This window comes from Ostrea edulis, chromosome 6, assembly GCF_947568905.1.
Source record: "Ostrea edulis chromosome 6, xbOstEdul1.1, whole genome shotgun sequence".
Classification (NCBI taxonomy): domain Eukaryota; kingdom Metazoa; phylum Mollusca; class Bivalvia; order Ostreida; family Ostreidae; genus Ostrea; species Ostrea edulis.
Genome location: NC_079169.1, coordinates 38821862 through 38847952, shown reverse-complemented (window position 1 = coordinate 38847952; position 26091 = coordinate 38821862). Strand labels below are relative to the sequence as shown.

The window sequence follows — 26091 nt, the reverse complement described above, 5'->3', positions numbered from 1 at the left end:
CTCAAAAGTAGGTGACTTTTGGGCCCGGGAACCCGGGCTAGTTGAGCCTTGATAATTAACTCGGTATCCCTGAAAAGCAGGTTTAGCATAGGGCTCGCTGGGTGGTAAAGCTTATCTGGTATCCCTCAAAAGTAGGTGTTTAGATCGCCCGGGAACCTGAGCTAGTTGAGCCCTATTAATGAACTTTGTATCCCTGAAAGGCAGGTCTAGCATAGGGCTCGCTGGGTGGTAAAGCTTATCTGGTATCCCTCAAAAGTAGGTGTTTAGATCGCCCGGTTACCCGGGCTAGTTGATCCTTGATAATTAACTTGGTATCCCTGAAAGGCAGGTCTAGCATAGATATCGCTGGGTGGTAAAGCTTATCTGATATCCCTCAAAAGTAGGTGTATAGATCCCCCGGTTACCCGGGCTAGTTGAGGCTGGATAATTAACTTGGTATCCCTGAAAGGCAGATCTAGCATAGGGCTCGCTCGGTGGTAAAGCTTATCTGGTATCCCTGAAACGTAGGTGATTTTAGGGCCCAGGAACCCGGGCTAGTTGAGCCTTGATAATTAACTCGGTATCCCTGAAAGGCAGGTCTAGCATAGGGCTCGCTGGGTGGTAAAGCTTATCTGGTATCCCTCAAAAGTAGGTGTTTAGATCGCCCTGGAACCTGAGCTAGTTGAGCCCTATTAATGAACTTTGTATCCCTGAAAGGCAGGTCTAGCATAGGGCTCGCTGGGTGGTAATGCTTATCTGGTATCCCTCAAAAGTAGGTGTTTAGATCGCCCGGTTACCCGGGCTAGTTGATCCTTGATAATTAACTTGGTATCCCTGAAAGGCAGGTCTAGCATAGCTCTCGCTGGGTGGTAAAGCTTATCTGGTATCCCTCAAAAGTAGGTGTTTAGATCGCCCGGTTACCCGGGCTAGTTGAGGCTGGATAATTAACTTGGTATCCCTGAAAGGCAGGTCTAGCATAGGGCTCGCTCGGTGGTAAAGCTTATCTGGTATCCCTGAAACGTAGGTGATTTTAGGGCCCAGGAACCCGGGCTAGTTGAGCCTTGATAATTAACTCGGTATCCCTGAAAGGCAGGTCTAGCATAGGGCTCGCTGGGTGGTAAAGCTTATCTGGTATCCCTCAAAAGTAGGTGTTTAGATCGCCCGGTTACCCGGGCTAGTTGAGCCCTATTAATGAACTTTGTATCCCTGAAAGGCAGGTCTAGCATAGGGCTCGCTGGGTGGTAATGCTTATCTGGTATCCCTCAAAAGTAGGTGTTTAGATCGCCCGGTTACCCGGGCTAGTTGAGGCTGGATAATTAACTTGGTATCCCTGAAAGGCAGGTCTAGCATAGGGCTCGCTGGGTGGTAAAGCTTATCTGGTATCCCTCAAAAGTAGGTGTTTAGATCGCCCGGGAACCTGAGCTAGTTGAGCCCTATTAAGTAACTTGGTATCCCTGAAAGGCAGGGCTAGCATAGGGCTCGCTGGGTGGTAAAGCTTATCTGGTATCCCTCAAAAGTAGGTGTTTAGATCGCCCGGGAACCTGAGCTAGTTGAGCCCTATTAAGTAACTTGGTATCCCTGAAAGGCAGGGCTAGCATAGGGCTCGCTGGGTGGTAAAGCTTATCTGGTATCCCTCAAAAGTAGGTGTTTAGATCGCCCGGGAACCTGAGCTAGTTGAGCCCTATTAAGTAACTTGGTATCCCTGAAAGGCAGGGCTAGCATAGGCCTCGCTGGGTGGCAAAGCTTATCTGGTATCCCTCAAAAGTAGGTGTTTATATCGCCCTGGATCTCTAGTTAGTTTGGTCTTAATAATTAACTCGATATCCAAAAGCAGGTTTTGAGGAATGGTCTTTTAAGTGAGTTATAATGTAGAATGAAAGTTTTGAGTTGATTTTGTGTACTGAATGAGGGGGGGGGGGGGGTAATTAAAATAATTTCTATGATTAACTTTTGATCAAAAATACCCTTCTGTACTTTCAAAAATAATTTCTAAAGATATGTTACTTTGACCACCGCTAGATATCATTAGTTTTGCTTTTAATAAGACTTCTTATTAAATATTATTTTTTCCATGTTGCATTCGCTGTTTTATCTACTTCCTAGGGGCGAGATCGAAAGTTCACTAGATATGATGAGTGTTTAAACTATAATCGATTAACAAGTAAGAACAAACGAGTATAAATAACTCTGTATACCCTATCTTCTGTTTATTCACAAATGAAAGTGTAGATTAAAACTTAACTATCAAATGTTCATTAAAATGTAATATCGTCATGTAGTTTTAACAGTCACTTGTCTTTCTCCTTTTTCGACTAATGTGTAATCGATGTCGGATGAGAGAAACTTACAGAAGTTTTAACACCCCCCCCCCCCTCCTCCCCCTTACTATTTGAATTTAGATTTTTATCCGAAATCAATCTTTTGATCTCGCCCCTTACAGTTTTTTATATCAAATTTCTTACTGTTTTTAACATCTGAGAGAATATTAGGGTTTGATTAATTATGTTAATTAAATAATACTCTGTACACTTTCTATCAAATCGTATTTCTCTCCATATTGCGTTCATTGCTTTATTTCTTTCTTACATTTTTAATAGTTCAGCTAATTAGGGTTTAATTAATAATCTTAATTAGTAAAAAATCTCAACAATTTTCTTTGCCTTCTTCATCGTAAACACATTTCTTTACGAAATATTATTCGACGTACGACTTATCTTTCCATCTATGATCAGGGGCAAGTAACTCGTGGGTCACCTGCTTTTGAGGGATACCATCTAGTCATCACCCAAAATATGGTACATCCTATTCGAAAAGGAGGGTGGGTGTAAATGTAGTCCGGGACATATGTCCCGCGATGTCCGATATTGATATTTGCCGATTTATCGTTATACGTTAGTTTTTTTTCAATTATCTTACTGAATGTGTTTTAAGACGATCACCAAGAGTCTTCATTGTGAATTTGGTATGTGGAAATTGCCTAATTATTTAATAAATGGCTTTAATTTTTTCTTCAGGGTGTAAAGTTCACGAAGAAAACGCATTTCCGGTTTTGGTTTTTGCCTTGTTAATAATTGAAGTAAAACCTTTTCTGTGTTTTATGTTGCTTTTGTTCTTGTTTAGATATTGTTTGATATCATGATAAAAAGATTTACGAAATATTCAGCATGTTATATGAATGCTCGTCCTTCTTTTTATGGGACATCGCTTCGGTGGTTGACTCGACACGAAGAGTGTAAAATTAAAACCGAAATAAGGTGACAGTTTCAACCCGTATTATGAATAGCTATACAAGTGATTTGAAGTGTAATATATCTAGTAAGGAAAATTAATTACAACTGATATAAAGTACCATAAATAATAAGATTTGGTATCAATATATTTTGTTATGTTATTCATACAGTCACTTACTTTTTAACTGTTATAACTGAATAGTGCTATAGATTATGACGGGTTTCAATTTGTTATTTTAAATTTACAATCATGACATTCTGTGATATTTTATACCTGTATAGAAATACATGTAAATATATATAAACTGCCCTCTCTATGGAATATCTACAGATAATGTAGATGTTGCATTTTGTAATGAACAGGGACGGATCCAAAATTGTGGTTACGGGGGGGGGGGGGGGGGGGGGGGGGGGGGGGGGGCACTTTATGAGGCAGGGGGTCTGGATTTTATAGGACTTGATTGCAATCTACCTGACATTTTTGACAATATGACATCATGCGACATCTGTGAAAAGTTGTACCACAATCGTTGCTTGAATTTTCAAGGCGATTATTCACAAAGATTCTCATGGTGTTGCGGATGTTGTTCTTAGTGCTTATGCATGTAGCATTAGCATTAGACCTACTGTAGTATTTATTTTTAGTGTGTATAATAGTGCTAAAGAAATTTTAAATTAAAACAGGCAGAACATAAATAATTTCATTCTAAAATACTAATATTTTTTTTCCACCTTTAATGATCAAAATTACAAAATTAACATCTCACTGGTTTGTTTATAAACATAAGAAAACTCTTTAATTACATTGCCGAAATTTAAAAATCTATATATTTCAAATAAAGAATCAGAAAAAAGTAAATATATGATTCGGTGAAGATTTAGCAAAATATTAAATTAATAATAAATATATTTCATTTTAAAAATAAAGTATCAGAAAAAAGTAAATATATGATTCGGTGCAGATTAGCAAAATATTAAATTAATAATAAATATATTTCATTTTAAAAATAAAGTATCAGAAAAAAGTAAATATATGATTCGGTGCAGATTTAGCAAAATATCAGATTAATAAAACTATGACTCTTTAGAGGGGTGGCCTCCACGTGGCAAGAGCTGGACATACTTTACATGTTTAATTAACTTACGGCTAACAACCCCAATTTCAATTTTATTGATCTTTCCACGATATTGTATATGAATTACAAATTACATTTAATTTAAACGTCTAACATTGCTTTTGGATAGTAATAATAATAATAATAAATTAGTCTTTAGATGAATTCGGATTTAATGTTTTCATATCAGTCCGATTCTCTCATTAGAATCTCATTTAACTGCGATGTCCCGAGAGAAAAAGGATATAAAAACCCGTTTAATGTATTGATTAGTGAGATTATTTCAAATAACCAGATAAAATAGTCTATTATGATTATCAATTGGACACAATACTTAAAGATTATAAGTGCTCTGTACTTAAACGAGGCAAAAACAAAAACTGGAAATGAATTTTCTTCGTAAAATCTTCGGGACTATCTTTACACCCTGAAGAAAAAATAAAAGCCATTTATTAAATAATTAGGCAATTTCCATACACCAAATTCACAATGAAGACTCTTGGTGGTCGTCTTAAAACACATTCAGTAAGATAATTGAAGAAAAACTAACGTATAACGATAAATCGGCAAACATCAATATCGGACATCGCGGGACATATGTCCCGAACTACATTTACACCCACCCGAAAAGGATTATGAATTTGACATATTGATGTCTTGGAAAAGGAAATTCTGACATCGGGGCTCTAAGCGTTTTCAAACACATTGTCATTTGATAAAAGTGTTCTACATTTTTAAAAATAGAGATTAATATGTCTTTACATACATAAGTGAGAAAGTTTCCATTATTCCTAGCCGAGACATACCATGTATGCGCAAAAAATGCATGAGCAAATACCAAAATACTCACGTAGAAAATGTAGACCTTACTGTCAACAAGCGCAGTGAAACACGCCATTTCGAGATTTTCGCCGACGAAAGCTCGGTAACAGTAATGAATAAGGTACACTCATTTTGTATCTATTTTGTGACTTTCATTATTAAAAGGAACAGTTCTCTAATGTGTAACGTGCAATTACTACATAATTCAATAACTTGAATCATGAAGCAGTTTCACATTGCAACCGGATATAGGAAATTTTATTTCGCATTCCGATCCCGATCGAAAAGTTGTTGACTGGGAATGACGTGTTTTAATTCAATATACATGTAACATCAAGCATTTTTTTTTTTTATATCACATTAAAAAAAACAAATATATACACATACACAATGTTGTAGAGTTATTTCTTGTAAATTTTCTATATATCAATACAATGCATATCATAATTCAAATTGAATTATCTCCCTTAGACAGTGGTAAATAAATAAGGTCATAATCAATCTCTCACCAGAGGGCGTATTACGCTACGCGACAACATCTCTGTCAACGTCTGAATGTCAAGATTCTTGGCAAAACTTTATTTCTACCTATTGCATTATAAAGTATGATTTTACAAGTTTTAGTGTTAAGCTTAAAATCTTACAGTAAGTTCACAAAAACAACGAATTCCATGATTATTCTAGTATTATTGGATGAATGAATGAATGAATATTTATATAAAACCTTTTATATTCGCTCAGATGTCTTATATTTACCAGCTTCTGCGTTTATAAAATTCAGACAAGTGTTTGATTTGCTTAGATATGATCATTACAGTTTGATATGCTAAGTTAGTTTTAGTACGTTTTGATATGATTTTTAGACGTTGACAGAGGTATTAGTAGAGCATAACGGGAACGATAACTCTGGGTAGAGATTGGGTCATAATAAGAAAGATGATGACATTCAAACAGACAGACAAAGTGACATGACTTCAAAATCTATAGGTATCTTCCTCTTATTGTAAAGTATTTCTGTACAAAATTTGAAAACTGTACAATGAAAACCGTTTGAGTTATCGTGTCACAAAGAAAGTGTTCATAATAACAAAGATAATGACACACATACAGACAGACAGACAAAGTGACATGATCCCAAAATCTATAGGTGTCTTCCTCTTATTGTAAAGTATTTCTGTACAAAATTTGAAAACTGTACAATGAAAACTGTTTGAGTTATTATGTCACAAAGAAAGTGTTCATAATGACAAAGATCATGCCGTACAGACAGACAGACAAAGTGAAATGACCCCAAAATATATAGGCTTCTTCCTCTTATTGTACATTATTTCTGTACAAAATTTGAAAACTGTACGATAAAAACTGTTTGAGTTATCGTGTCACAAAGAAAGTGTTGACGGACAGACGGACGGACAATGTGATTACTATAGGGCTTCCCGCATTTCATGCGGGGCCCTAATTATATTTTCATACTAATCTCTTGGTAGAAAGGTACATACACTTTCTTTTTATGAAAATATGAAATAAAATTAATCATTGACCACACACATTTTTAGAAAATTAGATTTTTCTTAATTTTACAAAGGGCAGACAACTCTTCCAAAAAGTCTGAAGTGCAAAAAGGTCAGCTTCTAATCATTATCAGTCATGTGAATTTCATCTGCTTCACTTTCATCATTATTTAACAATAAATTTTTATGTTGATCTAAATCCTTCAAAATTGTTCATTATCCTTTCATTATACATGGAATACCTTAAGTTCGGCCCTGCCAGACGTTAGGTATGTAAACGCTGGCAGAGAGGAGATCGGGTAGTACTCATTGTTTAATTTTGCATTTAACATGTTGTAATGTGAAAATGTTTGCATAATGACACATATCCATCCTTTTATATATATCATGTACATAAAGGTTAAAATGAACTCAAATGACTGTGTTTTGTTATTGGTGATTATCCCAAAGAAACAAGTCAATATCACTTTGTGTGAGTTCTTACCTATACAACAATCGGGACGAATGTTCAGAAGAAGGGGGGCTGTGTAACGAATATTGCACAACTTCTTTATGCATGCATGCGTCATCTCTAGTATCGATGATACATAAATCCACACTATGATTGTGAAGATAGCATACATGATATGTTGGATAAATACCCCATTATATCCATATTTCTAATTGTTTATGTACGTATTACGATTCCAAATTTCCTCTACGAAACGAACTCATTTACACCCATCCATATTACAAATGGATGGAATACTAACACAAACTTACCTATTTCTATAAAGGCATCATTCTAGGACTTTATTCACCCATCCATGAAATATAACACCTTATAATTGCTGTAAAAGAGCCCCTTTTTCATTATGAGCATTTTGTGTACTTCCCTTCGAATATGGCGCCAATTCGTTCGGTACCGTACGATTTGCGCGTGGTTAAGTTCGGCCCTGCCAAACGTTAGGTATATAAACGGCTGTAAACGCTGGCAGAGAGGAGATCGGGTAGTACCATCATGGAGCCATCAGAGCCCACAAGAATGGTAATTATCTTCTAGATATAACCCGAGCATTTAGGTTGGGTAAGTCTGATGCCATTTCATACCAAGTACATTTGGGTCCACAATCAGTATTCCATTCAGTTTAGACACGTTGGGTAAATTCCCAACGTCATTGGGTAAATTTCATACCCACAGAAGACACAAATCATTATATGTAATATATGAATGCTATTTCATGCTTTGATATATTTCATGCATTTACAATAATTAGTAAATTAATTCCAATCTTAATAAATTCATAGAAAATCCAATAGCTTGTTTTTGTTGGGTAAATTTCAGAAATATTTTTGTAACTACCCAAGACGGAAAACGTTACATGAAGAATCACTGGGTCAAAGAAGTTTACATTTCAGCTTCCTGACATAATGCAGATGCAAGTTTGTAAAAATCATGGCCCCATGGTTAGGTTGGTGCCACAATTTTAATAGGATCAAAGTTTTACATGCAAATATATAGAGAAAATCTTTAAATATGGACCAAGCTGACTCACGTGAGCGATGTGGCCCATTGGCCTCTTGTTTTCTATTATTTTGTTGCAAAGCCTTTCTGGATAATAACTTGTTGTAGTCTTGAAGATATCGAAGCATACAAGCTATGTTTGTTTGAGAGAGGCCATTCCAAATTATTGTAAAAGCAGCTACTAGGTAATCCCGATTTTTAATATCACCAATCTCACGAGACAGTTTGATTTCGATACAACGCCAGACATTTTCAATTACATTAAGGTCTGGGGACTGTGCAGGCCAGTTGAATTTTGGAATACCGTTTTCTTGTTTCCAAGTATTGGTCTGTCTAGAGGAGTGGGGAAATAAATTGCTGATTTCCAAAAACGTTGACAACAGGCCATAAGTGATTATCCACAGGCCATAAGTGATTATCCACAGGCCATAAGTGATTATCCAACAATTCAATATACTTTTCTGAGTTTAGATTTCCATCAACAGGTACAAGAACACATTACCATCATAGGTAATAACCCTCGAAACATACAACTTGCCTTCACGGGCGTTTTGCGTTGGTTCAGACAAAAGGCTTCCACTTCTCCGACGATTTTCTTCACAAACTTAGTTATTTTGTCCAATGACTACCTGAGAAAATAACTTTCTGCCATTGTTCAGGTTTCCAATGTCTTTTACTCGGTACCACGAAAGTCGGCGTTGTCTGTTGACTTTAGCGATTGTAAGCGTTTTCTAAATTTTGCCCCTCCTGTATCCTTCCTGGTGTAACCTACGACTAACAGTTCTCCTGGATTGAAGGTACGAATGTCGTACCTTCACTCCTATTAAAATTTGATGCAACGTCTTGAAGAGATTGTCTTCTATTGCGATAAAGTTTCCAATCACCCCTCTCTTTTATCACTCGAAGTCTTCCACTCCGAAGATCGTTTTCAACACTACCTTTTGGACGGATTTTTCATCTTCAAAACTCGTCCAACAGTGCTTCGATGGATTTCGTGAGTCCAAATTAGGCAAAGTGTTCGAAATTGCCCGTTGGAACACCAGTAGGGTTGGCTTGAAAACGTATATCTTATCAAATACGTACAAAACCAAATATTCTCAATGATACACGCATATAAATCCGGTTGTTACTCAAATGTAATGAAAATTCCTTGGGGGTGGGGGTCGGTAATAAATCGATAGCAAGACATGGTAATTTTATGTATAAACAACAAAGACGGGTATGCATATTACCACGTATTACAATCGATTTCTTCTTCTTCTTTGTTTGTGTTACACTCGATTTTTGATTATTTTTTTTGGTGCGTTCACTTTTCGTAGACAATTGGCTACACACATTAATAAGATACAGATATCTATACAAACAAAAACCGTAGTAATATATAATCCAGGGGCGGATCGAGGAATTTCGGTTAGGAGGGGGGGCGGGGGGGGCGCAACTTTATGAGACGGGCTCTGGGGGCCGCCTTGAGACCTCCAGTGGGTCCTGGGTTTTACAGATTTTATAGGGCTTCAAATACTTTTCCTATGTAGTAATTTTTATTATTTTCTGTCATTTTTGATAAAGGAAAATCAATAAAATGACGCAAATTTTAAGATTGATGTTTTCCGCCACACTCCACAATTTTTCAGTTATCTGGTGGCTCCCAGTTCTTATTGGTGGTAGAGAGAACCCAGATACAACGTACCGACCTTCCGAAAGTAAACTGGGAAACTGTATCACTTATCGGCGCGAGCGGGATTCGAACAGAAGTGAGAGGCCGTGTGATTTTGAGCGCGATGCTCTAACCACTCGGCCACAAGGGTTTGGGGGGGGGGATGTAAGTTCTCCCAATGAAAGTAATTCAATAAGACAAGATATTTTGTCATTTATTGCTCTGACAGTGGAAGAAATTATTGCTTATTTTATCGTTTACATTTTTCTAAACAAGAGACCACGATTTACCTTAAATTCGAAAATATAAGGAGGGTGTGCCGGTGTTTTATTTCGTGAGGGCATGATGATAGGTTCCTCTCAAGTAATCCTAAGGTCTTATATGCCATGTTGCAGGTTTCCGTTATATGTTTTCCCCAGTGCAAGTTGTTGGTGATATGTACCCCTAGATATTTTATGGATGTCAGAAATTCTAGGCTTGTGTTTTTCAGGGTATAGTTGTAGTCGATGTTTGTTCTCTTCCTGCTTAACGTCATCATGTTGCACTTGACTGGCTGGAATCGCATTCCCCACGCTATTGCCCATTTACCTAGTTTGTTGATGTCGTCCTGGAGTTTCCTACAATCATCTATGTTGTCTATTTCCCTATAACAGACACAGTCATCTGCGAAAGGTCGGATATTTGATGTTACACCTTCTGAAATGTCATTTATATGGACAAGGAAGAGTATGGGACCCAGAACTGTTTCCTGCGGTACACCTGATTTGACTTCTGCTGTTTGCGATTTTTCACCATTACGCACTGTTCTCTTCCTGATAAAAATTGGTCAATCCAGTTTAATATGTTGCTTGGAATACCATATCGATGTAGCTTTGTTTTCAGTAATTCGTGAGGCACGGTGTCGAAGGCCTTTTCAAAGTCCAGAATGAAAATGTCAACTTGTTTCCTGTTCTCTAGTGATGTTGCCCAGTCGTGTATGAAGGAAACTAACTGAGTCTCACAGCTATGGTTTCTCCCAAACGCATGCTGCCTAATGTTGAGGATGTTATACTCTTCAAAGTGTGTCATCATGTTTGAGCATATGATGTGTTCAAGCATCTTACAGCAGATGCAGGTCAATGAGACTGGTCTGTAGTTGCTTGGTATAGATCTATCATTTTTCTTGAAGATTGGACAGATGTTAGCCTTTTTCCAGTCTGTTGGAATATTTCCACTGTTGATTGACTGCTGGAAAAAGTGTGTGATGATACCTGCTAGTTCGCCCGACAGTTCTTTTAGTACTCTGGAGTTGATTCCATCTGGACCCATGGCTTTTGTAGGATTAAGGGTTTTCAGTATCTTTTCTACTCCGTTTGATGTTATGTTGATTTTACTCATATTTGGTGCTCTAATCTTGTTGTATGTTACTGATTCGTATTCTGTTTCTGTGAATACACTAGAAAATTGTTCGTTTAAAGATTTCTGAAAATCTGTTTCCGCTGTATTACCAGATTTGGTTATTGGTGGAGTTTGCAACGAATCTTGATAACAGAAGATATAATTATGTAGGTTGCATATGCACATACGTAGGCCTAATGTTTACTTCAGCACAAAATCGACTTTTGAGTCGCTCCGACAGAAAGTACTGGAATCTACGCCCGACATCACACAAAATACGTCATGTACCAGAACAAGAGGCCCACAGGCCTTATTAGTCATCTGAATACTAGTGAAAAAGTATCACTACTTCCATGGGCTCATCTTCGCTAGCCAATGGTTTACGATCCGCTCCGCTTCTCTTGTAGAGAAGCGGAGTGGATTGTAAACCCTTGGCTAACGAATGTGCCATGGGCTATGAAATCTAGAAAAAATTTCCTGTTCTGAATAGCTAAGCTAAATTCTAATGTTCAGATGTGTTCTTTTAACTTCACTACCCTCAAAAGTGCATATACTGATGAAAGGCTTTAAATAATAGGTGTATTTACATTAAAACATCAAAAGATATGACTAATCCTAAAGTCATAACTCTGGGTTATGAAATTCACCATTTTTTGTACATCCTTTTCTGCTATTCCTAAGTATGCAGTTAGATTTTATACAGTATCAGCAAACTTACACATACATACTATATACTAAGTTTGGCCCCACCCTGGGGGTCAGAACCCTTACTCTGGAGAAAATCAAATATACAATTTTAGTAAAGGACTACCTGCTCTATCCATTTAGCACTATGAACCAAGTTTGGCCCCGCCCTGGGGTCAGAACCCTTATCCCGGGGATCATGAAATTGACAATTTTGGTAGAGCCCTTCCTGCTCTACATCACTATGCATTTAGTTTTTCTTACATGTGTGTTGTTCTTGATAAGAAGATTTTTGAAAATTGGTCAATTTTGGTCAGGGTTTTTGCCCCGACCCTAGGGCCCCAGGGGTGCTGGAGTCCTGAAATTTACAATTTATGTCCCCTTTGTCCCAAAGATGCTTCATGCCAAATATGAAAAGAATTGGACTGGTAGTTATCAAGAAGTTAAATTTGTTAACGCACGTCGCCAACCAATTGAGTTTACTCAGGTGACCTAAAAAACTATATAATATACAGTTTTTGCATTAAAAATATTTTTAAACTACAAAATAACTTACCATAGCATGCACTATCGCCAATAAAGTCTGGACAACGCAGTAAAATGTAAACAATTCAGATACGGCGAGATGTCATCTGGTACATTTTGCATCTCATGCTTTGATAGGCGGATCAAGCAATCTTGTTTGAAGTCAGCATTTCGCATATATTCGGTCTTAATAAAACGATCTAGTTTGCCAATAGAGTCTAGCATTGGGTCAATGCTGTCTGGCGTGTTTCATACCAATTGTTAGGCCGTTCTTGGCACATTGATTTAGACTACCGATAACTCCCGTTTCCCTAATCAAGATATAAGCCTCAAGGCGGGTGTGACCAGTCGACAGGGGATGTTTACTCCTAGACACCTGATCCCACTTCTGGTGCATGTATATTCAGGGGTCCATTTTGCCCAACTCTCTATGTTGTAATGCTTATTGTAGTTATGAGATTTATCACTGATCGTTATCTTCACCTTTCATTAAGTAGCTGTGAACAGCTGTATCATAAATATACATTTCAAGATAGCAGACCTTAATCATCTGTTTTGTCATGAAGAAAATCTTCATTGTGTCAATATAGAGATTATAATTTATTTATTGACAAGTAAGTAAAATTTACAAAAGTGATGCATATGTATATTGATCATAAAAATAATAAACAAACCACAAATGTTTTCAACAACTTCTGCACATTGTTTGAATAGCATATAAGCAATTGTACATGTATTAACATTTATAGCCAGTAAAAAAAATCATTTTTGAAATTATTTTTTTTGGTTGTATTTACAAACCATGATGTATAAAAATTGCTATCAAATTACTGTTACACAATAAAAAATGTCGGTGGAAATATAAATACATGAAATGTTGGTCAATGCATGCGGCCGTGATATCTAGGAATTACTACCTGAAATATTGAGATTTTGAAAAAAAAAATCTAGGAAAGTGTAAAAATTCATCAATATTGTGATACATGTATCATATATTTTCAAAAAGGAAATCACTGAAATTAAGAGAAATCAAAATAGAGGTCCATGGACCAGAGCACTGATACAAGTCACCTTGTTCATACAGGGATAAAAACTCCTACATGTTAGGGACACTCAAGAGTGTAAATCTTTAAACCCTATCGTCAACCTTCTCAAACCCAAGGGTCATGGAATGAAGAAAATTAAATCCATCACACATTAGAACATTTCAATATTACAAGACTGTATACCCCCCCCCCCCCCCCCAGTTCTTCAAAAGAAGACTTTAAAAATCTATATAAAACATTGAACCTCTAGTGTGGCCTGGGGGAGAGGGATGTCAACAAACTTTAAAATTCTATCCTATAGGAAGATGCTTGAATATTAAATTGTTCAATTGTACTGTTGTTCTCAAGATTTATCTTCCACTATTCTTCTATAGCAGCCTAATTCTGACTGCAGGGGTCAAGGTTTGAAAAACATTTTTATTACATCCTTAATGTACCCTTGTTTTTCTTGAGAGAAAAAATTAAGTTTCTTTTTTCAATGTAGAACTTTTAACACATATTGTACTCTCACCTTGGCTCCATAAATCGTGACATGATCAATGCGAATCTACACTACTTCCATATCAAATTCACACAAAAACCTTTATCACTGTTATATTTTTATTTGAAAATTTGAACATTGTATTTTTACTTTGAATCTCTTATGTATCCCCATCCTGACTCTGGAGGTCAAAATTTACACTGCATGATCTTTTGTTGTTCTTGAGAGGAAGTTTCAAGATATGTTTCCTTATATTTTCCAACACAAAACTTTAAATCCCTATTGTGCCCAATGGCATTATAAGATTCATGATGTGAACAAACTACATTAAAGGAGGATGTTTTCACTCTATATCAGACTAGTTTTGCCTTCATGACTTTCATGGACTTTCTTATGGAGATTTTCCCATATTGCTATTTAAAACTTTAATCCCTTTTGTGGCCCTAGGTTCACAAATTGAACAAACATTAATCTACATTACACGAGAATGTTTGCACAAATTGTACCCTTGTGGTTTTTGAGAAGATTTTCCTGTATATTTCCGTGTAAAACTCGAATCCCTATTACAGCCTTTATCCTGGGGTCATGGTTTGAACAAACTAGAATCTATACCGTATGAGAGCCTCGAGTAAAATTAGGCTTTACTCATTCAATTGTTTACAAGAAATATATTTCATAAACACTCCATCCTATTTCCTACTTGTCAGTCTCTTTGGAAAGAGCACGACTTTTCATCTGAAGAAACATGAATCCCTGTTACCTAAAGATTTGTGCCAAATTTGCTTGAAATTGGCCAAGTAGAGTTGGAAAAGTTGTAAATGTGAAAAGTTTATGACAATGGTTGAAGAAAAATTTATCAAAAAAGCTCAACAAGGGCACTGGCAAAATAATTGGCTTTTGTTGCATCTAGCTCTTTTTGAAGAAAAGCAGTAATGTACAAGTCGGCCTCACAGAATGAAATGATCAATTGCAATAGGAACAAAAGTACCACCAACTGTACATAATATGCCCGTGAAAAGCTAAATATATGGTGTTTTTCTTACAACATGATTTGTAGAACTTGGCTTTAAGTAGTATCAGCAATCACCAGGGTGTGACATACTTTCTTTGCATTGTAAAATCAGACAAATCATGTACTCTCTATGTAATATATTCACTTGACATAAGATGTATGTGTACAAAGTTTGATGGTCCAAGCCCCAAGAATTCGGTCTGTATCCTGCTACTATGACCTTGACCTTGAGAAATAATAGGCATCCTCCACTTGGCATAAATGTATGTGTACCAAGTTTGATGGTCCTATCCCCAACAGTTTGCTCTGTATACTGCCTGAAAGGTTTTCCTATTAAGTGATACTGCAAACTTGGCCATGAAAAAAATAGGCATCTTCCTCTCATCATGGTGATCAAATGCATTAAGTTGCAATATCCCGGAGCTTACGGTTCAGTTTGTATCCTGCCCACAAGGTTTTCCTACAAGTGATACTGTGACCTTGACCTTTGACCTCTAACCTTAAAAAAAACAAACAATAGGCATCTTCCTCTCATGATGATCAAATATATCAAGTTACAATATCCTGGAGCTTTCGGGTCGGTTTGTATCCTGAGAACATGGTTTTCATAACAAGTAATACTACAACCTTGACCTTTGACTTCTGACCTTGAAAAAACAATAGGCATTTTTCTCTCATCTTAATGATCATATATACCAAGTTGTAAAATCCTGGAGCTTACGGTTCAGTCTGTATCCTGCCCACAAGGTCCAGACAGACAGACGACCCTATACCATAATACGTCTCGTCTTCAACGAGCGTATATCTTTCAATTTTGAAAAAAAGAGGTCTTACTGAAAATTATTCATGTAAATGTTAGTCATATAAAGGTTGGTTACTAAGTGCTGCAAACACTACAACCAGGCCCTTCTTCCAGTAGAAAATATAGGTCAGATGCCTCATCCCAATCATGAAAGGTTTTGTGCATCCACATATACAGATACAGCTGAAGAATAGGTCTGCTGTGTAAACTACATAACCATGTCACATATAAAGGAACATATACACGCATTTCAGACTCAACAGCCAAATCAAGAATTGTGTATATCCATAGATGCATTACCCATGAAAATTTTAATCATGTAGGATATTAGGTGATTGAAAACAGTCCATCTATAAATCTTATTCATTGCCAGGGGAGGGGAAATCACAATGGTCTCCATGCACATTCCTTCTAATGAGCTTCAAGGCTGCCAGGTGTTTTACTATTGCTTAAGCTCTTCCACCAGTACAGTTAACAAGAGGACCAAAGGGCCTTAACGGTTACCTGATTATCAAATGACAAAAATGTCTACTTTAGTTTCCAGGGATGTGACTGAATTCCTCAGAAATCAGAGGAAAACTGGTCAAAAAGGGAGGGAAACACCTCACCCTACCTGGGAAAATATCATTTTCTGCCACTTTAGATCAAATCCAGAGTGTTTCATTTTTTCAAAAATTGAGCAAATCAGAGGATTTCCTCTGAAAAGAGGAAAAATCACACCCCTGAGTTCCATGTTGTCAATGCAATGAGTGCATCTTTCTCCATTATGTGGTCTTTATCTTTAATTTTGTTATCAGAGAACTTGGTTTTGGTACATCCCCCCCACCCCATCCCCCCAAAAAAAATCTATGGTGAAGGCTACAAAAAACTAGGCCATAAGCATCATTTCTACCATAAATGAACTTCTGCTCTCCCCATTAACATTTTTTTTTTTACCAAATACCCTGCCTTGGTGTTATTGACTTGAATATATATCAAAGACAGTGTTTACTGTCTAGTTATAATTAACTTATCTTCTCAATAGAAATGTTTAAAGCTTTCTCTAAACCAGTGACATTGACCAAATGACCTTGATTTAAGGTTATGACTCTCTTTCTGTTCATAAACAATTTCTGCTGCTTTTAATATTTCTCCATTACATAACCCATCACTAGCAATGTTCCAAATAACCTTGGTTCAGAAAAAGGCACATTTTCTGATAAAATGCAATATTTATGACAAGTATCAGCTTCAAATCATAATCATTACAAAGTTGTGGGTCAGATATCAATCAAGACTGAGTGACAGCAGGCACAGGAACTCGACGTTTTAAATATCTATAATAAAAAAAATATCTTCCTGTAAACATAATATTCAAAAGGTATATCTGCCGCCATCTTGGTTTTCTTTTTTACTAGCTGCATCGCTTGAAAAATTTCGGCGAAAAGTTCGATATGTGATAATTAGACCCCTACGATTTAGAAGCAACTCTGTCAGGGTCTTACTTCTCGCATCATCATGGTGAACTGGAAATAAAGTCCATTTATCTGCTATAATCAACCGTCAAACATGGTCTAGTACTGCTTCTCGAATGTGAAAAATCGCTGAAAGGTGGACAGCAGTTGACATAATTATATAAATGAGAATTCCCTTGCTAATGCCTGACGCTTGTGCGGAGGGAAAAGGGGGTGGCACTGAATACAGGGTAGTTGCAGCCCTGCAAACAATAAAATTCTGACACAATTGTGTGGTTTTGGGACAGGCTGGCACGGGAAATTTAGTAAATCTATCACATAACCAAAACAACATATGGTAAAAAAAGAAAGAAAACCAAGATGGTGGCGTGAATATTATGTTTACAGGAAGACATTTTTATCATTATAGATATTCAAAACATCAAGTGCCTGTGTCTGCAGGGGCTATATTTGTTTGGTAGGTCTTGAGGAGTTGAAGACTCAACTTTTAAACCCTACATTTCTTAGAGCAATTGAATTAGAGTGCAAATTCGATATTCATTTTGATAGTCAACAAATATTTTGATGTCATCTGATTAGAGGTTCCCCACCTTTATTTCCTAGGTATTTCATTAACTGACACTAATCTTAAGGCATTCAATCATTTTCTATAAAAATTAGCTCCCATTTTCAAGTAAATAACACTTGTGCTGAGTCATATGACAAAATAATTGGGTCTTTAAGAAGACATTTTCTAAGATATACAAAATTCATTACACTATGCAACTCATAAATACCTAGCCCCATCCTGTAAAACTGCAACCATGAATTTCACAAATTTCAACTTTAAAATTGGCAGAGGAACCAGTTTATTATCAATATGCAGACAATCTTGTTGCATATGCTCAGAATTATTGTAAAGATTGAATGTTTCTTGTCTTTGTGATCCACATAGGCATGCTCTTGGGCTTTGAACCAGGGGATCACGAGTTTCACAAGTTTGATAGAGGCCTCTCATTTGCATTCAGTTGAATGGTTTAGTGTCAAGAAGTTGAAAAGAAGAAATTTTAAAAAAAGACAACAATAATAATAATAAAAAAAACCATTTTCATTAATTGAACCATACAGCCCTATCTTGCACTAAAATCCTCACCAAAGTGGCTATTCATTTCACATCATTCTAAAATGTCTGTTCTATTAGAGAAAGTTGCAACAACAATCAATTCAACAATCTTTTAAAATATAAGCTTTTATCTTTCATATATGTATATATCATCTCGCTTTCTGAATCTGCACTTCTAAAATTCTGTATGAAATCTACATGCTAATTTTAAATTTCAATATTGTGTTAGTCATATTCATTGATTTTTATTTATTTAATGGTGTTTAATGAATTCAATTGTTCCATGGATTAAATAAAACTGCAAAAATGTAGGTCAATGATACATTATTCTTCATTACCTATGAACAAGCTGTCTTAACCTGACCATTAGTCATCTGTTTACATATGTGGGAAGAAAGACTTTGTTCACACATTTATCAATGATTACCGCATGTAGACATAGGACCTTTAACCAATGAAGAAATGGTATGGTGTCTTTTTCTGACCATTATGCACTGGCCTATTGATTGAATATGAAGTCTGTAGGTTGAAATTGTGTCTCGCAAGCGTGTTGATGGTCAGACGGACGGACAATTGATACTTTTGCTGCTCCCACACTTTGGTGCAGGGAACTATTTCAATAATACATATATCATTCCTACTGTATGTGCATCTTTATATTCAGGTATTTCTTAGCTGCTAAGAAATCAAAATCTTGCCAAATCAACATGCGAAATCAAGAAATTTTTTGCTTTCCCCATTTCAATCATCCTACTCATTTCAAACTCACACAATGATAAGAGTGTTTTAGACATGGATAATATTAGTAACTGTAACTGTTTAAAAATACAAGGTATGTTCCTTTAAAAAAATTAAAAGCATTCAAAAAGGAACTAAGTACATGTTTTTAACATGACACAAATTAAAACCTTACAAAACAATGAATGTATCAAGAAAATAAAAGGTTCACATGTGATATCCTAATAGGACCCTACAAGTTTCAAAATCAGCTTCTTATAACATTTGAAGTTCATTTACTAACTGCCAGTCATTTATTTTTGAACACTTTTCATGTTTAGACATGGGTGCAGGAAAGTTTCTTCGGTTTTGATTGGCTTATGTTAGTGAATATAAGGCTGTGTTTGATCACATTTATTCACTTGGTTAATGTTCTCTTGTTTTATTCTGAGCAAACAGATCTCAAGGTTTTGAAGTTCTGTATAGTTCTAGCATGACACTAGAACTGTCCTTTTGGGACAAATACCCCCCTCCCATAGGGCACACTATATAATGGATGAGAACAGACTTCCTCAGATCAAACCGGAAGTTGTCAAATCAAATGGTCATCTAGTATATATTATATTTTTATTTTAATTGAAAATGTTGCTTTTAAAAAAAAAAATCAATCAATCAATCAAATATTAAAAAATTTCGGTGATGCTCAATATATCTACTATTCCAATAAATAGGATTTTCAGAGAATTCAATTGTTTATTATCATTTTCTTAATTAGGTACATGGTTTAAGAATTGCTAGAGTTTTTTGCATGAGTACAAATTTCTGCCAATTCCAAATGCCTCTTATGCATCACAAGAACAGGTTCGAGGTGAAAGAACTCATACCAACCCTGTAAGTAATGTGGTTGGAGAACATGTTCTCATCATGTGCAACTCTAATACAGGAGTTCGTAACACATAGAACATGGCTTGGTCAATCGATTGAATTTTAATGACTTTATTGATAAAATTTCAAACTCCTGTGACTCTAAGAACAGGAATGTCGATCTCAAATGCACTCATGGACATTTATAAAAGGGGTTACGTGATTCAGTCATAGGTTACTGTATGCTATTGGAGATCTTAAATGCAAAATAAAGTATGGTGGTCTTTTTCTTCTGTAGGTGTCAGAAACTGAACTGGGACGTGTTTGGTTTAATTAAATACTATTGAATAAAATGAATTTCTGGGATCATTATATATGTTATACTGGATGGAGAGTAGTTAACATCAATAATTACTAGTTTGTACAGACTAGTACTTGAAAAAGTTAATTTCAAACCCTGTATATATATATATATATATATATATATATATAGAGAGAGAGAGAGAGAGAGAGAGAGAGAGAGAGAGAGAGAGAAGCTTTTCTATAAAGATCTCACAGTAAAATACAGAAAGCATTATTTACAGAAATTTAATGCAGAGTGCTCAAAAATTCAAATTCTGTATCTACCCTGATTCTTGGAATCATGGTGTGAACCATTTTCACAGGTCAAGGGTTATTGATTCATTACCTGGCACTAACGAGGTAACGAATCAACAACCCTTGACTTGTGAAAATGGGTGTGAACAGACTTTAGTCTTCATTATATACGGATACTTTCATACAAGTTTTGGTTTTATTGGTGCAATGGTATATTTCTTCATGTTCTTCCCTTGGGTCAGGACAGGATGCTTTTATCAATTGTTCATTAAGTGAAACTTGATTCCCTTCACCCAAGGGATGTTTTGTGGAAAGTTTGGCAAAACTGGATTTGTGGATGAAAGAAAAAAGTTTATACTAGACAGATAGTCGTTAGAGATGGGGTGTGTGTGTGTGTGTGTGTGTGTGCAAAACCTTCATTGGAACAGTTCATGTGAGTCTAATTGGCTTAAACAAGAAATGAGAGTACAACAGCCATTAAAATTCTGTATATAGCACAATATGCGATCTACTGCTCATAATACAAGTGTTACATATTGCATCATTTATCTTTTGGGTTGAGGGCTGTGTTTATATTCAAATTCTTTGAAATATATGTCAAAATACAGCTTTTTACCAGAAAAATAAAAAAAAGACTTTCCAAATTTAAATATTACCCCATTTTTCAACATACACAAAATAAAAGTATGAATTTGTTGGAACTGGAAATTAACAAGGCAATTATTTGCAAAAAAGTGAACCTTGTTCTTTCATTGCTATTGCTGCTCTCTCCATTTCAACAATCTCACTTACTGCAAACTGTGGCACAAAGATAGTTTTTAGTAACTACTTAAAATACACACAAATAAAGAAACTAACTATCTGCTCTGAACATTGGTCCACACATGCTAATTGGAATATCAATGAAAAAATTATTTTGGCATGAAAATCAAAAATTAAATAATCTGTGCTCAAACTGGATGAACAGATGTTGATCTTATGTCTCATCATGCATAGAATTCTTTGTCTGGTGCCTTCATATATGAGTAATTTGTGTACTTCTGTTCATCAAGGGGGTAACTTCCTTCATCTTTCTTCCTCATGCGATAAACAATAAACATTACCAACAAGATGGTCAGTAGAAGGGCTACAACTGCTCCACCAATCACGGCTGCAATTCAAACCACAAGTTTCTTTCAAGAAAGTAGCTTCAAAAGCACATATATACACACTAAAAATCAATTTCTTTAGGTTTCCAATCAAACATGGTAAAATATCAGGTATAGACATTAAAGCTATATGTTCCATACTCTTTGGATATTACAGTGGGAATAAAAAACATGTGTTAGCACAATGTGTTTTATATCAAGCTATATAAGTAATACACTTTAAATAAATGAACTCAATCAGATTAAAAAGTAATCAAGCTAATTTTCTATTTAATTGTGTATAATCCCAATCGGATAGTGAATGCCTCATTTCGAAATATTCATGATCATGTGATATTGTTCACAGAATTTTGGACGGCCTGTTGGACACATTCATCGATAAGAAATCAGAGCAGAAAGAACCACTCTGAGCAATGGACAGAGAGTCTAACATGAAATCACCATTTAGTACAACTACATAGTGTAATCAAAATCTTGTCTCCTATTAATATTTTTCTTGTGCACATTCACCATAAATGCCATTCCTTCATAAATATCTATGCTTATAAATTAACAAATTTTGCCAATGAACTCCAAAACGTTTGCTCCAGAGTTACTGCTTGGGCCTTTAATATTACTTTATATGTGAGATGCTTTAATAGATACCAGTTGATACTAGTTTGTAGATCTTATCATTTCTGAAGGTTCCATGTCTATCAATTCCAGTTCTAAAATTATGAGTTTGTATGTTCACAGGCAAAAAAGTGACATTTTGCAAAAAATAAGGGCCATTTTTCAAGCAAAATTATTAAAAAATAAGGTCCTTTTTTAAAAGGATTTTTAAGGGCTTTTTAGACAAAAATAAGGGTTAAATTTACAAATCAATATGAAAGATAAATGTTTTACTCACCATTTGCAAAAGCAATAATACAAAAACTAATTACCCACTCAGAAGATCATAGTGGTCATCAACAGCCATATTCCGCATTCAGCACAAACCATGATATAATTCAAGTGGACTCCCATGGCTCACAATCAATGCTGAATATAGCTGATAACCATCAAGATGTCTTCTGAGATGTACATTTAATCAACATATTCATTTTCTGAATGTATACTAAGACTAAATTTAATAAATTCCAACAGTTACTTTATGTCAAATTCATTTAAACTTTCAAAATTTGAAAATGTAGGAATTTCCACAAAAAATTAGGGCTTTTTTAAGGATTCTACAGCTCAAATAAGGAAAATAAGGGCTGTTGTAGAAAAATAAGGAAAATAAGGGCCCGCTTGAAAGCCTGTGTTCAAGGTCAGAGGCCAAGGCAGTCACTTGACCTTGATACTGATTTGTAGATCTAATCATCCTAACATAATTTCTGAAGATTCCATATCTCCATCAGAACTGGTTCTTAAGTAGTACCAATCTTATGCTCTAAGGTTAAGGTCAAGGTCACTGGAGTCACTTGACCTTGAAACTAGTTTGTAGGTCCTGGCACCCCTCCTTATGACCCCCTATCAGCTCACAAAGTTTGAAGTGGATCTGTCAAAGCACTTTCATAAAATCGTGTGGACAAATTTCTCACTGAAGATTTTTAAAAAAATATTTTACATTGTTTAACGTCCCTCTCGAGAATATTTCACTCATATGGAGACGTCACCATTGCCGGTGAAGGGATGCAAAATTTTGGTCTATCCTCGGCACTTATGGCCTTTGAGCAGGGAGCCCATATGGAAAAATAATACATAAAAGTATATTTTTAATATATTATTAATACAGTCATTTTTGTACTTTTTTGAAATAATATAAAAAAAATATATTATTTTTGTATCACAAAAAAATTGGGTAACTCATTTTTATATTAAATTCTGACTTTGATTTTTTAAAGGGTATTATTTTTGTATCATTTTGGACTTAGATTATTTTCAATATATTATTTTTGTATTTTTAGGGACTTAGTTTTTTTTCAAGCATATTATTTTTGTATCAAAATTAAACTTAGTCATTTTCACTGTATTAAAATTGTATTTTTTTAAAAACTTAGCCATTTTTAATCTAAATCTTTTAATTTATATGTATTAATTTTGTATTATAATTGGACTTAAAAAATTTCAGTGATTTTTCACTGTATCATAATTGTATTTTTTTTAACTTAGTCATTTTTAATCCCAATCTTTGATTTTATATGTATTAATTTTGTATTATAATTGGACTTAAAAAAATTTCCCAGTGATTTTCATTGTATAAAAATTGACTAATTTTTAAATTGAAATATAAAACTTATAACTTGTGGAAAACATGATGCTAGATTTAGCTTCTCAACTTCACAGTAAAGATTTCAAACTTTTAAGTTTAGACAACTTTATCAGTTGCATGCATAATGAAATAATAAGGAAGTATACTTCTAAATAACACTGGAGACATTATTTATTGCATGATATTTCCAGGACAGTCTGTAAAATACAGTATAGTTTCTTTTGACTTCATCTAGGTTTCCCATTCTAATAATTGTCATGCAGTCTAATTCTACTGATAACTCTTAAATAAGCTTTTCAATAAGATACAATGTACCATTGTACCTTATTAATACTATCTTCTCATCAAAATAACACAATAAAAATTGTAATCTCTGAACTCAACAAATTATTTCTCCACTTTGTTTGGGTTTACTGCAAGTGACAGTTGCTATTGCACACACAGAAAAATAAATAAAGTCCTACACATAAATGGCTATCAACTGTCCAGAGCTTGGTCTCAAAGAAATAATGTCACTGAAAAATATGTTGTGCAGAATATGAGCATTTACACATGTACTTCACATTATATCCATTACTTCACTAAAGCATAGAATGATGGACCACAACAGTTCTCATTACACTATTATGAATGAACAATGTTTCAAGTTTCACAAAGCACATCTCGTCTAAAATCATGTCCACTAAAATGAACCACACTACTGTCTCGCCTGAAAGTGGCTCTGCACTCCACAAATTTTAAGGACATTTGGTTGATGAGCATAGTTCGTTTGAAAAACCATCACTGAATCCACAATAGGCAGAATATGGTAAGCACCTATTACAGATACTTTATCATTTTACACTAGTACTGTCTTGTTGACTGATGTTTCTTCTCCATCTGACATTCCCTTGAAAAATTCTTGCTCGCAACTTCCATAATTTAAAGTTTGTGTCATCTTCTGGAGGAATTGATTGGCATAAGACATGTCAGATACCTGAAAATGAAACACAAGAAATCAACTGAAATTGAACATTTTCTCTGCAATTTTAATTTTCAAAAAAAAAAAATTTCATTTTCAAAAATAAATGAGGGCATGAACTTTACTTGTTACTGTTTTATACCAGCATGCTTTACGAAGCGTGTTAGCACTTCAACAAAAGTATGCTGATGTGCAGCATTGTTGTTCATACAATTCATTCTAAAGATGTCTGACACTTTGATCTACAGGTTCACAGAGTTAATTTTGTTTTTTTTAAATTCAACCGCAGGGGCATATATATATATATCTTCAATGTCCTCTAATGAAAGAATTTTTTTTTTAAAACTGTAACACAGGCACCTGAAATTTTATCCTTAAGTTACAAATAATGCCATAGATTGAAAAAACATATATCACACCCCTCCCTATAAATGAATACATGCAACTTACTGTTAAAATTTTAGGTGTCTGTGATTGTAACATGCTTATTATTTTTTGTGGACATACTCTATCAACAGTTACTTGGGTTTATTAAAGGTCATAAATTGAATATTTCATGTTAAAGAATTGAATTACGTTTACCGTCATTACTTTCTGCAATGCTGCATCCTGGTATTATTCAATCAACATCATTGTCGTCTTCAAAGTCAGTCTGCTTCCTCAAACTTCAAAGTTAGATAGGCTATGCTATATCTCCCGGATTTTTAGGATTATCTGACAAGGAATAGTCGGCAGTTGGGAAAACCTATGATAGAATTGGTAACATGAAAACAAACACAACTAAAATTTATGAACTTAAACAACGATATATTATTTCACATTGATCATCATCGGGCAACTATCAGGTGCGATTTTACCACAAGTCACTTTGAAAAATAAATATCTATTTCTCAAATACGCAATTATAGGATTTATCAAATAATAATATTAAAGAAAACGAATAAGAAAAATGCATACCGATTGTGAAAACAACGTGCAAGTTCATCGGCACGGGCGCGCCATTACCACTCGACCTCGTGGCTTTTCAAGTTTGGTAGGACTGCTTCTTCCAGTGTTATACACGTCGCTTACCCCATAAGAATACTCTAGGAGCCTTTAACAAGTTGTCCACAAAATAGATTGTATACTCTCCACGTGTTTCTCCCATTGTTTTGCTTTCCTTTCCTCACAATGTTCACAGATCGACGATTTCAAAATATGGAAGCGGAAGTGACTGTAGATAGAGTTCGGGTGACTCCGTAATCAATTTTAAATTATTACAATCTTAGTATTT

The 26091-nt window shown here is 35.2% G+C and overlaps 1 protein-coding gene and 1 long non-coding RNA gene across 3 annotated transcripts in view; both read right to left on the bottom strand.

Annotated features, from left to right (window-relative positions):
• Positions 1-12986: 12986 nt before the first annotated feature.
• Positions 12987-26091, bottom strand: part of LOC125646044 (probable syndecan) — an 89766-nt gene continuing 76661 nt past the window's right edge. Inside the window, exon 9 of one of the 2 annotated variants that reach the window (XM_048872158.2) lies at positions 12987-21626. In XM_048872158.2, coding sequence (XP_048728115.2) covers positions 21463-21626 — 164 coding nt within the window. In that variant the 3' untranslated portion in view covers positions 12987-21462. Of the gene's footprint in view, positions 22677-26091 lie in introns of both variants that reach the window. The other variant, XM_048872159.2, reaches the window with a different exon arrangement.
• Positions 24011-26091, bottom strand: part of LOC130046754 (uncharacterized) — a 2603-nt gene continuing 522 nt past the window's right edge. Inside the window, exons 1-3 of the long non-coding RNA XR_008795754.1 lie at positions 25776-26091; positions 25401-25563; positions 24011-24833 (exon numbers count right to left, since the gene is read on the bottom strand). The exon at positions 25776-26091 is cut by the window's right edge and continues 522 nt beyond it. This is a non-coding gene — a long non-coding RNA (uncharacterized LOC130046754). The remainder of the gene's footprint in view (positions 24834-25400; positions 25564-25775) is intronic.